This window comes from Ammospiza caudacuta, chromosome 12 (genome assembly GCF_027887145.1).
Source record: "Ammospiza caudacuta isolate bAmmCau1 chromosome 12, bAmmCau1.pri, whole genome shotgun sequence".
Taxonomy (NCBI): domain Eukaryota; kingdom Metazoa; phylum Chordata; class Aves; order Passeriformes; family Passerellidae; genus Ammospiza; species Ammospiza caudacuta.
The window spans coordinates 18,063,999-18,078,460 of record NC_080604.1 but is presented as its reverse complement, the minus strand read 5'-3'; the positions used below and the strand labels follow the sequence as shown (position 1 = coordinate 18,078,460).

General features: G+C 46.5%; 1 protein-coding gene across 1 annotated transcript; it reads left to right on the top strand.

The window, feature by feature from the left end:
• The first annotated feature begins 4,217 nt into the window (after positions 1–4,217).
• Positions 4,218–10,989, top strand: LOC131563236 (2-epi-5-epi-valiolone synthase-like). Its single transcript, XM_058813184.1, has 5 exons — positions 4,218–4,393; positions 6,659–7,292; positions 8,663–8,896; positions 9,549–9,801; positions 10,850–10,989. The coding sequence occupies exons 1-5, from the start codon at positions 4,218–4,220 to the stop codon at positions 10,987–10,989; spliced, it is 1,437 nt and encodes a 478-aa protein (XP_058669167.1).
• The last annotated feature ends 3,473 nt before the right edge of the window (positions 10,990–14,462 follow it).

The window sequence follows — 14,462 nt, the reverse complement described above, 5'->3', positions numbered from 1 at the left end:
GGGGTAAAAACATGCTTATAATCCATGTCATCTTTTAGTAATCTTCATGTTCTGCTTCTGGATAAGTAACAGACAGGGATTGCCTGTCACACAAAGGGGAGGAAACAAGACTTACCCTCGGCTGTTTTGTAAGCTGTGTTATAACACCAAACGTGAGAGCCAGGAGGTGCTGCAGGGAGAGGGCACAGGCAGGGCATGCCAGGAGCAACCCCCCATCCAAACTTACACAACCTTTGCAGGGAGTGCTGCGTTTTTTGCAGCTTGGTGATGCTTTGGGCCAACAGCAGAGGTCAGAATTGCCCTCATTTATGCAAGCAGCAGACAAGTCAGAGCAGAGCTCAGGGCTGGCTGCCTGGCCCAAGGCTCTGAGCATTAAGGTGAGCTAAACTTTATGTAACTACTTTTTTTTAAGGTTATTCCAGGAAAAAGTGCTTCATTTCAGTGCATAGTTTACACAACCTGAGAAAAACTGCTGGAGCATATTAAGCACTAAATTAGATTTCCTGATTGTGTGTCTATGGATCTACATATGCACAGATATAGCTTTCCATTTCCCATCTAGTTGTATATTATCATCAGTGGGAGAAAAGAAAACCAGCTCACTCAGAAGAAGAAAATGCTGAAAATAACCCTCCATGAAAGAGCAGGAAAGGGCTGCTTTAGGTCTCCAGCAGCTTCATAAAGGAAGATAAGGTGGCAATTCTTAAAATGGACTGTTCTTGCCAGCAGAATGGTTCATCTTCCTGGGCAGGTGCTGAGAGCACAGCCACCCTGTTTTACAGCTAAGCTGAACAATAAATTGCAGCTTCTACTCTGTCTGAAATCAGGAACTTTTGATTCACACCAAAGTCAGTAGTCAGGATTGCAAGATTGTACGTGTGGGACCTCAGTGTCCCCTGAGCAGACAGGCAGTGCAGTGCCATGCCATGGAGGGACCTGCTGCTCCAGAATCTCAATTAAACTCTGCAGTTTGTGCTCAGATGGCACTTTTTAGGTGGAAAAAAGAGGAGAACACTTTACTGTTTGCAGGAGGCCACCTGAAGGAGGCACAGAGATAAAAGACAGTTTGGATTTGGCAAAAACAAAGCAAAGACATGAGACCAAAAAGACCAAGCCTTTGGTTCCCATTTTAGGGTTATCCTTATTTTACCTTCCAGGCTCTAGATCTGTTCTGCAGCCCCAGAAATGCCTTCCAAAAGAGCCCACTTTCACAGCCAGGGCAGAGCACTGAACCTGATCCACCTGCACACTTTGCTGCCAGACTGTTTGGTGCTCCTGTGCCAAGCACTTTGGCAGGAGCTGCTTGGTGCTAAGCACCTGGAAATCTAGTCTGCTAAAACCATCCTGAACAGCTCCAGCCATCACATTCACCAGGGCACCTCAGGCATTGACAACAGCTAATTCCAGTCCTCACCTCTTTGCCTTAGTGTGTAAACACGTGTCCCAGCACAGGGCATGTCATGGCCCGTGTGGGGACAAGGGTGGGTGGGCAGTGTGGCCAAAACCAGAGTGGCCATCAGACATTGCAGAGGGCATGTCCCAGCAGAGCTCAGCCCGCTCAGCCTTAGCCTCAGCATCCACAGTGCAGAGCCTGCAGCAAGCCAGCAGTGATGGCCTGGGGACAGGTAGGAGCTTAGGGATGGAGTGGGTGCATGACGAAGCAGCCAGAGACAGGATGCTGCTGCTCATGGCATGAACCAGGGATCTAAACCCTGACTGAACTTCAGGGGAAAGCAAGGAAAATACACACTAGCTGATGCATTTTCTACAGGTTCTACTGCTGGAAAATAAGTTGAAAAGCTGAATCTCCCCAGTGCTCCATGAGGGAGAGAAATTATTTCTGAAGAAAGCATGACAATCCATCAGAAACTAGTCCCAGCCAAAGCTCTCTTGACGTTGCAAGCATCCACCACCCCACTATTCCTTTCTCCTGGGATTGTCCCTCTCCCTCCACTCCAGGTTTCTGTAAGCCCATCTCCTGTTCTGAGCCTCTCTCCTCTCCCTGACAAACCCACCCTCTGCTCCTTGCTGCCAAGCCACAGAGCCTGCAGGCACCCTCTCCATGGGGAAGGTGGGGACCCAGGACTAGGGCATCACACAGTGTCCCCTCCTGTCACACCGCTCTCCTGGAGCTCCCCACCCCACACAGGGAGTTTACCTGAAGGGCTGTGCATGTTCCTTCTTGTCCCCTGGCCTGAGAGGATGCTGTGGTGGGTTTGCTGCCTCTGCAGAGCAGGAGGTCGGTGCTTGGGTGCCCGGTGAGGGGACAAAGTCTCCTCCCTCAATCACCTGGGCAGAGCCCCAGCCCTGGGGAGAGGCTGTGTGGGGAGGATGGCTCCAGGCTGGGGCTGCACCTTCCTGTCCCACCCAGAGCACAGGCAGCAGGTGAGATCCAACAGCCTCTGACATGAGAAAGGCACAACAAAAGAGCCGACTGTGAGTGCCTTTGCTTTACGTAAGAGTAAGTTCACATCTTGACCTTGGGAAGCTGCTGGCTCTCAAGAAAGTAATTGGCAGTTTCATAACCTTCTAGTTACATATCACAGACATGCCCCAGCTAAACCACCAGGTATGGGGCCAAAAACATCCCAAGACTGAACCTCAGATTATCTACAAGGGGTCCTTAGCCACAAGGTCACCACTGCCCTGTACAGGGACACATTGGAGTAACCAATGTAAATTTGTCAACTTCTCAAATGTAACAGAAGATATTTCAGTGTCCCCAGAATAGAATAGAGAAGTGTAAATAGAAAATAAGTAAATGTACATGATGAAAGAGTAAAAGGAAAGCAAATAAAAGAAGACTCAATGATGACTGTATTGTTATTAGTTAAAACAAATAAACAAGATGAAAAAGACAGACCTCCTGGCATACCTAAGATTGTTCTATTTTATGATTTAGTAAACAACAAACTGCATTAGAATTGCAGTTCCTGCTGAAAGCAATAAAAATTGTATTTAGATTGGGAGTTAAAATTTCGGACAGGTATTTGGTAAACAGGCTACAAGCTTTAGTGTGCCATCTGAAGGGCACTAGCTTTAAGGTGACTTTGAGAAAGTTATTTCACTTCTGAGACTCTATTTTCTTCTTCTACAAAATGGGGTTAAACAGCCTGTCCTCTTTAAAAAGCACTTTGTCATCTGGAGATGAAGCCAGCAGTGAGGACTGGAGTCAGGAGTTAGGCACTTCTTGGAGCAGGGCTACATGGCTTTGGAGGTTTCTCTTGCAACTTTTTCCCAATATTAATTTTGAGATAGATGAAGGTTCCAAAGTGAGTTTGGCTGCAATTAAGCCTTCAAAGCAATGACACAGTGTTGTCCAATGGGTTCTTTAAGACTCATTTTTTCCTGCCTCTGCTTTTACATCTGATTTTGGTTTTCTTGATCTTGGTTTCTGAACAAGGACAGTTTTCAGAAACACGGCTGAGAAGGTGGCAAAGACAGGTTTGTGCCTTCAGGCACTGCTGGTGAAATCAAAGGAAGATCTTCCTGTGCTCAGCACACAGAGCTGTATGCCAAGGGAATACTTTGTGTGGCAACCTGAGCCTGGGGCCCTCCAAAAGCCCCAGCTGGAAGATCACATGGAAAAGTGAATTGTGCATCCCCCAGTCACGTGGGGATCAAAACCCAGCTCATGCCCCAAACAGCCCTTCAGGAGATAAATGCTCTCTGATAATTTTTTAAACCCACCATAAAAGCAAAAATATCTATTATATATATAGTTTTGTTCCTCAATTCAAGAAAATCCCAGTAATGTGAACTCAAAAGAGGTTTAACCAGCTGGTATTGATCCCCACGCTTCTGCTCCTGTCTCACCCCATAAGAGCAGTATAGAGCTGCAGCCAGATCAGAGGCTTTGCTCAGCAAAGGAGGTTCCTGAATGGTGTGAAGAATCACACAAACTGCCTTTCATAACTTTAAATTTGCTGTAGGGCATCATGTTGGAAGTTAATATATGCACTTCTATTGTACATCTTAAGCATTATAAAACCAGCTGATTACACAACCCCATCCTGGTAGTCACACGTGTCTTCAAACATCCCTGCCACCCCTCACATGCATCCCAGATTAAGTAATCTCAGTTTTGTAATTAGTCTCTCACATGGAGACGAGACCTCCCCTCCTGATGCCTGGTCAACCTGGAGCCTTTAAAAAGCACCTCAAAGGCACCCAGTGATGGGAGATCTCTGGGTAGGGAGATTTCACCTTCTGGAAGCATGCTGGTGACAGAGGAGGCGTGTGCTGCAGCAGTCCCAGGAGCCACCATGCCCCAGAAGCCCCAGCAGACAGATTTCCAGCTGGTAAGAGTCAAGAGCACATGGAGCCGCATCAAGAAAGGAGAAACCCTCTCCAACAACGATGAGGACGAGGTCACTCTCTCTGAGGCAACAATGTGAGTATAGGAAGGAGCCTGTGTTGTTCTGGCCAGCCAGACTGGGCAGTCTTCTTGGTGGGATGGAAAAACCGTCTTGGGTGCCATGGTGGCTTCAACCCGCAATGACAGAATTACAGAATAGTTCAGGCTGGAAGGGATCTTTGAAGGTCATCTAATCCAAACCCCTGAGATGGGCAGGGACACTTTCCACTAAACCAGGGTGCTCCAAGCCCCATCCAACCTGACCTATGCGTACAAACCTGGGAACATGTCTTGGGAACATGGGCAGTATGGCAGCGCGGGCGGATGCAGCGCTCCTTGACATAGCTCAGAGTTACAGAGGGAATTTTATCAACAGCCTCCATTTTTGTAGACAGGAATTTTCTTTAAACTTCTGAACAGCTTACGCAGGGACATCTGTGTGATGCACTTGGGCTCATTTTCTCCATTTCTGTGAAAATTCAATCTGTGTGTGCGCAAAATCTCACGCCGAGGCATGGGAGACAGATGGGTTTATAGAGGTGGTTGCAGACAAATGAAATGGGTAGGTGGGAAAAATAAACTGTCACAGACAGGAGCAAAACCCTTAACACATCCCTCAAACTGCAGAAGTCACCTAATGCTGCTTCAGATAGAGCAAAGACAAAACTTTCCCCCAGGGATACACACAGCTCTCTGCTAAAAGTATGTCTCCCCAGTTAATTATCTTTTAATTACAGCATACTCCTTCTCACAAGCACATGGAGCTTCATTCATGATGCAGATCTTTTTTAATACAGTTCTCTTCTGCATGTCAAAAGTTTTCCAGCCCTTGTCATTCTCAGATTCTAATGGCACAAGTCTAATCCTTTTCTCAGCCAGGTCCAGAGGGACCTTCACCAGCACCAGCAGTGACTGCACATGAGCATCACCCAGGCAGAGCTGCAGCAGCTAGAGCAGAACTTTGGCAGACCCAAAAACAGCCTGATAGACCTCAGTCAATAGAAGGATGAACCTAGGGCCCAAGAACACGCAGAAAACTCCTCAGCTGACATTTGCTTCCACAAGGGCATGTTCAGCCCCAAATTCCCTGATTTTCATAGACCAGAGGGGTTGCAGCGGGTACTGGTTGTACCATCCAGCATCCAAAGATGATTCCACCAAATAATATTCCAAACCATCCTGTCTCTTAGAAGGTTCACACATCAGAGATGAATGCACATGGAGTTAAGTACAGCTATAAGATAGTGCACTGAAATGTACACAACAATGCTTTTTCTGATACCATATTTGAAATTTTCTGGAAGGTGTAAATCCTCACTGGTTTTCTTTAACAGCTTTGGAGTTTAAGGGCTTAGAGACTTTAAGAGTTTAAAACTTAGAGACAATTTGGTAAAGAAAGAAGAGAAGCATCTATTTTGACCTCTAAGTGAATGTTCAGGCATGTGAAAAGAAATTGGGCATGTAGGGAAATCTGATTATCCAACGAATATCACAGAAACTCATTTTTTACCAAAATGCAGCTCAAAAAACAGCCTTACATAAAATACATCTGCCTTTTTTTTTTTCTTTTCTGATTCCTGACTTGTTTTTTCCCTAGTTTGCCCATCCCACAGAAGGAAGGGGTTGTCAGACTGTGTTTTTCATTAGTTTAGAGAGATAACTAATTTTGGCTTTTATTTACCCTTGAAAACTCCAATGTGGAATTGTTTCCCAACCCCCAGATCATTTTCTTTCCTTCTCCAGGAGCACTTCCTATTTCTATCACACCTATTTTGAGGTAGAGATCTGCTAGTTCAACTAAGGCATTGTAGAAACACTGGTCTGAATGGAGATGTGATGTGTGGCTGTGTAGAGATAGACAGGAATAAATTAACTGCTACCATCTAGATACACCATCAGAGGATGCTTCTTCAATGAATGTGGAAAATTCTGGCAACCTCTTCTCTTCCCCACTCCCTTTCTGAAAGCTGAAATGATTGGGCTGGCTCATTCTTTATGGGTTTTCAACTTCTAGCATGAAAAACATGCCCCAGCCCTTCTGGACCGTATCTTTTTAATGTTATGTACGAATTCAAACATTTAACTCTTCACTTAGACCTCAGAGAGCTTCTCCATGAACAAAATTGGTGAGCCCTGACACCCATGGAGGTGTCCCACCCTCACAACCCCGTGTTTCTGCAGTGCATGGGCAGGAGACCACATTGTTCATCTCCCAGGAATATCCTTAAATTAGCTCAGACATGCAAAGATCAAGCTAGGAATATATAGTGATTTCAAACCATGTTTTCTGATCCTTGCCAGAGGCGAGTGCATCTCCGAAGGTGGGATTTCCTGGATCGTTGAAGCTCCCATCTATTTTTGCTACAAAGTGGTAGAAACATACAACATCCTGGAGCCCTCTAACACCACTCTGCTCTGGGGCCACATCACTGATCCCCAGCAAACAGAGCCTGCCACAGCCAGCAAGAGGAAACTGAGACGCTTCATCGTCATAGACGAAGTCGTCGACAAACTTTACGGCTCCCAAGTCAGAGAATACTTCGAACAGAACAACGTCCAGCACAAAATCCTCGCCCTGCCCACTACCGAGGAAACAAAATCCATGGACTTGGTGTTGAACATCTTGCACGAGGTGCAGAGCTTCAGCCTGGACCGGCGCACGGAGCCCATCATCGCCATCGGCGGGGGCGTGTGCCTGGACATCGTGGGGCTCGCCGCGTCGCTCTACAGGAGACGTACCCCCTACATTCGGGTCCCCACCACCCTCCTCTCCTACGTGGATGCCAGCGTGGGGGCCAAGAACGGGGTGAACTTTCTGCAGTGTAAGAACAAGCTCGGGGGCTACACCCCACCCGTGGCGAGTTTCCTGGATAGGTCCTTCCTCCAGAGCATCCCTCGGCGACACATCTCCAACGGCCTTGGGGAAATTTTAAAGGTATGAACTTTTGCAGCTACAGTTTTCAAAATTGAAAAGTCATACAATGGTTTGAGTTGGAAGGGACCTTTGGAGGTCTGACTCCCCTGTCATAAGCAGGGATACCTTTCACTCAGTCAGGTTGCTCAAAGCCTCATCCAACATGTTCTTGAATGTTTCCAGGAATGGGGCATCTACCAGTCTCTGGAAAACTCATTCCAGGGTTTCACTATCCCCATTGTAAAACTTTCTTCCTCACAACTAGCCTGAATCTATCTTCCAGTTTAAACCACTATCCTTGCTCTAGCATAACAGGCCTTACTAAAAAGTCTGTCCTCATCTTTCTTGCCCCTCTTAAGTATCGGAAAGTAAAATGTCAGCAGCATCCATGGCATCATATAAACAACTTAGAGGAATAAAGGTGGGCCATCAAGGGTGCATGAGGACTTTTAATTCTCATTGAGTCTATATATAGTTTTTTTACAGCTGCTAAATTTGTTAGAACATCCCTTACACTCAGTGTCCAGTGGTAACCCTGTGGAGCAAACTCCAAAACTCACAGCCAGAAACAGCAAACACTCACAGGAGACACAGCAAAACCAGGGAAGAAAAGCCTCATCTTTCAATTGAGGCTGATCCATAGCATTCTGTAATGAACTCCTGGCAGAGAATCTGAGGCTCATTATGCTGGGGATTAATAATCTGCAAGATCATTTGCACCTACCTCAGTGGGTATGTCGAGTGTGGTCAATCAATCTCCTGCGAGGCAAATTCTACTTCTAAAATTACCTGGAAAGTGCTCAGTAAATTGCTTTATGTCTGGAGAGCTTTGGAAACTTTTGATAAAGCAGAGTTCAAGCTATTAAAGTGTATTAGAGATGAGTTCATCAACAGCAATTTTCAGTGCTTGCACAATGAGAAATCCCCAGGGTATCTGGAGGTTTCTGGCAGGCACTGTGAAACCCTCAGGTCACCATTCCCCACTGCAGGGGTGGGGCTAATGCATGAGTCAGAAAGGGAAAAATATGTACTTCTAACAAGGACATCACTTCTAAACCCTCATATTCTCAATACTGCAGCGTTTTCCCTCTTTCCATTGCCCTAAGAGCAACTCCAAGGTGGTGGTCTTCACCACCCAGTTCCTGTCCTGGCGATGGCCACCTTCTAGTCCCAAGTTTCCTTCCAGGCACAGAAATAACCAAAGCTCATTACAAACCAGCTGCTGGGCTATGGGAGCACGTAGCAAGCCCCCAGCATGGGCAGAGCCACCCAGCAGCAGGGGAACTAGTGTATAACATGTTATTGCAGTCCAATCTACTGAAATGCTCAAGTTTCCAACAGCACACACAAATATCAGACAATTATCGTTAATTATCTCTTCCTTGTCCCAGATGGCCCTCATGAAACACAAAGGGCTGTTTTACCTGCTCAAGAACCATGGAAAATACCTACTGGACACCAAGTTCCAGTCCTGCAACAGCTTTGCCCACCATGGGGATGCTGCACTGCAGACTACCAGGATTGCCATTGAAACCATGCTGGAAGAGCTGGCTCCCAACCTCTGGGAGGATGACCTGGACAGACTGGTTGATTTTGGCCACCTTATTAGCCCAGAGCTGGAAATGGTGAGTGACAGACTTTATATTGCAATATACACTTCAAAGATGAAAGAAAAAAATCAATAGGCTGCATGAAAAACCTTGTGAAAAGGAGTTGAGATAAACTCCAGATTTGCACATGCTAGGTCACCCAACACACCATATCAAAGGGACTCCTTCTCCTGCCCAATTTCCCCCACAACTCCACCCATTTCCAATTCAGACCCTGAGCCAGTTGTTTCTTCTTACTGGGCACTTACTGAAGCTCAAAGAAAACCAGATTGCAGTGAAGCCACTGGAAATCACCAACATGAGCTGTAACAGCACAAAGCCATGGAGGCCATAGCCTGTATTGCTGGGGAGAAATTGCCATTGAGGAATGAGGGGGGACACCTACATCTTATCCAATATCCAGAGCCCATCCCTCCATCTCATGGCACTCTATCAGTGATTTAGATGGGAGGAGAACGAGATCCGAGATCCCTATGGGAGATTTTTGCTGTGATTAATCATGCGCAAAATGGATCATCCTAGCAACCCATAAATCACAAGACGCCAACATCCAGCAACCGCAGTGAGTCAAATGTCGATTTTTAGGGACACTTTTAGCAATACACCCCACTTGTTTCCCATTTGCCACCCCAAACCCATTGTGCCACCCACCTTTGCTGTTCTGCAGAGGGTTCTGCCGTCACTGATGCACGGGGAAGCTGTGAATGTCGACATGGCCTTCATGACGTACGTGGCCCACGCGCGCGGGCTGCTGGCCGCCGAGGACAAGGAGCAGATCCTGCAGTGCATGCGGGGCCTGGAGCTGCCGGTCTGGCACAGCGGCTGCAGCTGGGCCCTCATCCAGAGAGCCCTGCGGGAGCGCCTCAAGCACAGCGGGGGACAGCTCCGGATGCCCCTGCCCACAGGCCTCGGCGTGGCAGGTACGGCCTGAGGGACACCGGGGAGCCCCCGAGGGGACACAACCAATTCATTTTGCAAAGGGAAATGCAGTGCTCTGCTCACCAGTCTCTGAGGGACCCCAGGAAGCCCCTGAGGGGACTTGGCACCCCAAAGGGACACTTAACCAATTTATTTTGCAAAGGGAAATGCAGGGCTCTGCCCACCAGCCTCAGCATGGCAGGTACGGCCTGAGGGACCTCAGGGAGCCCCCATGAGGGGGCACTTGGCGGGCAGTGACAGCCTGGGAAATGAGCTCTGTGGTTTGCAGTTGTGCATTTCTTGCACTCTTTTGTATCTTGGTAAACCCATCGAGAGACAGGATCCCTCCTATGTACAAGCCCCAGAACTCTGTTAAGGACTGAAGTCTAATTAATTGCATTATGATTAACTAATTCATTTTGCAAAGGGAAATACCGTGCTCTGCCCACAGGCCTCGGCATGGCAGGTACAGCCTGAGGGACCCTGGGGAGACCCCTGAGGGAACACAACCAATTCATTTTGCAAAGGGAAATGCACTGCTCTGCCTACTCAGAGGGTCCCCTCAGAGGGGACTGACCCCAGAAATCCTCCATTAAGGACTGAGGTCTAATTAATTGCATTATGATAAACCAATTAATTTTGCAAAGGGCAATGCAGTGCTCTGACAGAAAAATCAGCAAGGGGAAAAGAGAAAAACAATTCTGCTGTTATACTTGAAAATATTTGTTAAATATCCTCGGCAAAAGGAATTTAATTTTCTACTGTGCCTAGAAATAATATTTGCAAACTAAATAATATCTGTTCAATATCAGGGATGAAATACTCATAAGATTTAAAAATAAAAGCTAACCAACCCCTAACACGGAAGCAATGCATGGTACCAGGTTGTGATCTCTGCTATCTCTTTCCTTTTCACACCATTTTCATGAAGCTCAGTCTCCACACACAAGACAAAAGGCTCCCACAAACTGGAGTGACAGTCATAGTCAGTGTGTGCAGGCAGGAAAAACTCCTCTGGATGTCCTATTAACCACAACTCTTATTTTCCAGACATATTCAATGACACCAGTGAAGAGACCCTGGAAAGAGCATACGAGCTGTGGGTCAAGGACTGCAAGATGGGGCTGGAGGAAGAGCTGCAAGCCCAAGGTGACAGTCCTGCCCCAAGCCTGAGCTGTGTGCCATTGTAAGGCAGTGGGCAGAACTGAATTTTGAACAAGATAAATCCAGAAGCACCTGTGACACTGCATACACTCCAGAGCGGTGTGGAACAGCATAATATTGGCATCTGTTGTGATTTGCCTTTTTCAATTGCTTTGTTTGAAAGGGAATCTATTATTGCTGAAGGAGTGATTGTTCACAAGTGAAACCACAGAGCGCCAGTAGTGTATTTCATAGAAAATGATCTTCCTTCAGTGACCAGGATTATTCATTTAGTTAATCCAAGCTGGTAACTACCATGGCCCTTGCCACTGGTGTCCCACCATTGCTTGTGCTTGGTCCCCTTACACAAGCAGGTGTAGCTGGTTCATAGACCATGGTATGGCACCATGCAAAATTCCTATGCTATATAAAATATTTCAAGTAGGTTACCACCTTCACTGGTCATTCTTTTCTTCTTGGTGTTCTTCTTGTTTTCTCTCACTCAAAAGATCAAAACAGATAAGCTCATCTGCCAGCCTTTGCACCCAGTCTAAGGGAATGATAGACTCTGATTAGAGGCACCATCACAAGTCACAGATCAGTAAATATTGCTGCTGTGGAGCACAGGGGGACTGTCTCCTGGCAGTGTCATAGTCTACTGTCTTGGGACTCTCAGGTACTGAGGACATGCTGGCAAATCTCCTCTTGCTGCCCAAATGTTTGTGGTGGTTTCACTTTGTAACCCCTGCAAGCCAGGGGGGTGACAAACAGGGCACAGTTTGCAGCACTGCTGCCTAAAAACAAAGCTGAGCTCCTGGCAATACTGCAGAACCCCCTGGTGTCCCCACATCTGCCACAGGGCTCCTCCTGCCTGCCAGACCCTGGCTCCTTTCCCATCTCAGCCTTTTCTGGTTAGATAGGGCCAGCTGGGGAAAATCAAGAGAAATTAGAGGACTCCAAGCAAGTTCATCATCTTCAAGCAGCTTCACTGTCATGTCTCAGGATCGTGGCAGACTCTGAGCAGATTATATAATGGATGCTGATGGTGAAAAATGTAAAAGTAATGTCATCCTTCTCCCTGGAGGTCCAATCAAAGGAATTGCAATCAACAAACAGTCTTTGAATTATTTACAACATTATTTGTTTTTTCCTCTGGTGTTTTTGTCCCACACCAGTTTGTGCTGATGTGCTGGCTTCTGTTTTGCTGAAGTAATAAAAGCTACTAAAATTGAAAAACTTTTGAACTAATGATTGCATTGCTGCCCACAGTGTGTGCCTGAGTACTTTTACTCGAGCCTGAGAGACACAGACTGGAGAAGTGTGGTATAGAGCTGACACAATAAATCCCTTTTCCTCTTGAACCTGGAGAAGAGGTGCTTAAAACTACACAGAAAGCCCTGCTCAGCCTTCTCCAGAGCAGTGCATCTCTCCAGTTTCAGGACAGGCTTTCACACAGATGGTACTAGCTTACCAAGGAGCTTTAGAATACATCCTCAGAGCCACATCTTCTCAAAAACAAACCCATAATTCCCAGAGTTAAATAAGTCGGGGCTAAGGATATCAGTGAACTTGTCTCCCTTTTCTAGACCATCAAACACAGGCTCATTCAGTGGGTTTCTGACAGCAACCACTGTGTGGGGAGAGCATCCCTGCTTCTCTCAGGGATCTACCAGCACCACCAGCTCTGCTAGAACAGACAGGAGAGCAGATGAGGGCCCGTGAGTGTCTGAAGGAGGGAGCCAGAGGATGGAGCAGGCTCTACTCAGTGGTGCCCAGCAACAGGACAAGAGGACACAGGTAAAAACTGACGCAGAGAAAGTTCCACCTGAACTTTGTTGTGCAGTGACTGTGCACTGGAACAGACTGTCCAAAGAGGGTGTGGTATCCCCCTCACTGGGGGTAATACAGAAATGTCTGGGCACAATCCTGTGCTCTGGGATGACCCTGATCAAGCAGGGAGGTTGGACAAGATGACCTACTGCGATCTCTTCCAATCTGAAATATTCTGTGACCCCAACTTTTTGGGAGCATGAGAGAGCCTCAGGAACAGCACTCTGAGGGGCAAAGGTGCTGAGAGCCATTTAATGCTGTGCTTACAATGATCACCTGGGCACACTCAATGATCACCTGGTCTCCTCCTCCTGCTCTCCAGCAGCTGTGTGGGCCATTTTTCACACCAGATAACCTAGAAATGAATGAAGCACAGGATTATCCCCTGCCCAAGTCAGTGTCCTGTAGCACAGTGTCCTGCTCCCATCTACCCGCGTGGAGGAGGTACAATACAAACATTAACTTGAGTTATTTTAAATGTCCAGGGAGAGACTCTCAGGACTCCAGAGGCATTTGGAACTCCATTTCCAGGGAAAGCTAAGGTGCAGCTTAGCAGGGTTGAGGTGAACTGAACTAAAAAGAGTCACAAAAAAAAGCCCATTAAAAGCCCAGCATCCAGGACCAAGGTGTTACTGGTGACAGTGACCTGGCTGTGGGTCACCTGCCAGCCATTCCCCCACGTTGGCTTTGCCTCTGCCTTCAGAAGCCAGTGGTTGTGTCTGTGACAACACATCCAAGGAGCTGAAGCACAATTAGGACTGAAAAGTGAACACATGATTATTATTTTTTTTTTACCCTCCCTTCTGCTGTGGGTGACAGAACACAATCAGCCCCTGACGTGCTTGGTTGCTTGGTAGCAGACAGGCACATTTTTAATTATATATTAAAATATGCTAAAGAACATAAAACGGCTGCGTGACTAATATGTGTGTATCAAGAAAGGCACATGACAGCAGCAAAATTGCTTCAGTGTCTGATAAAAAGTGCCTTTGCCAGGCTTGTCATCAAAAGATCAAGGGAAAGGGGTGGAAAGTATTATTAATAAAACAGTGACTTTTTAAAATACCCCTCATTGTTTGAGGGGCATTTTTTTAACGTCTAGCATGAATTTAATTCTTTTCCATTTATTCAGCATTGATTTAGTTCCTGCTTTTTCAAACAGAACTATTATATTAGACTTAAGATCTCTGCTTATTCTCTTATGATGCATTACTCCAAAGAGAAAAACAAAGTCCCAGCTGGGTCCTTGCAGTGCAAGTTCTTCATGGATCTGTTTGAACAAAATTACCTTAGAGGTCAGAGAATAAGAAGTTATTTTATTATTTACAAGTGCTGAAATAATTCCTTTTGCAACAACCTGCTCTATAAACTGCTTTTCAGCAGCGAAAAAAGAAGAGGAATATTAATAAAGTCCCAACCCAAACCAGTCTATGATTCTGTGGTTCTGGAATGCATAAAGGAGTATCTAAGCAGCAATCACTCATGCCCAGTGAACAGCAGCATTCAGTGTACTCACTGTAAAATGAGGATCAGACAAAAGGTCTTGAAGACATTAAAAGATTTTGACTAAATGTATTTGAAGTGGCTAAAGGAACAGTGGTGAACACAAGAGCAATGCCCCGTTCCTCATACAACCCCTGCTCCCCCGCTGTGTGCCTGCCCGCCTGGAGCCGATAGCCCTGGTGTGAAT

What these genes read in the sequence shown, in the direction of transcription:
- LOC131563236 (XM_058813184.1), top strand. Translation starts at nt 4,218, where the DNA reads ATGCTGGTGACAGAGGAGGCGTGTGCTGCAGCAGTCCCAGGAGCCACC. An exon ending in TTAGCCCAGAGCTGGAAATG is followed by an intron (nt 8,897 to 9,548) that starts GTGAGTGACAGA and finishes GCTGTTCTGCAG; the next exon opens with AGGGTTCTGCCGTCACTGAT. An exon ending in CACAGGCCTCGGCGTGGCAG is followed by an intron (nt 9,802 to 10,849) that starts GTACGGCCTGAG and finishes CTTATTTTCCAG; the next exon opens with ACATATTCAATGACACCAGT.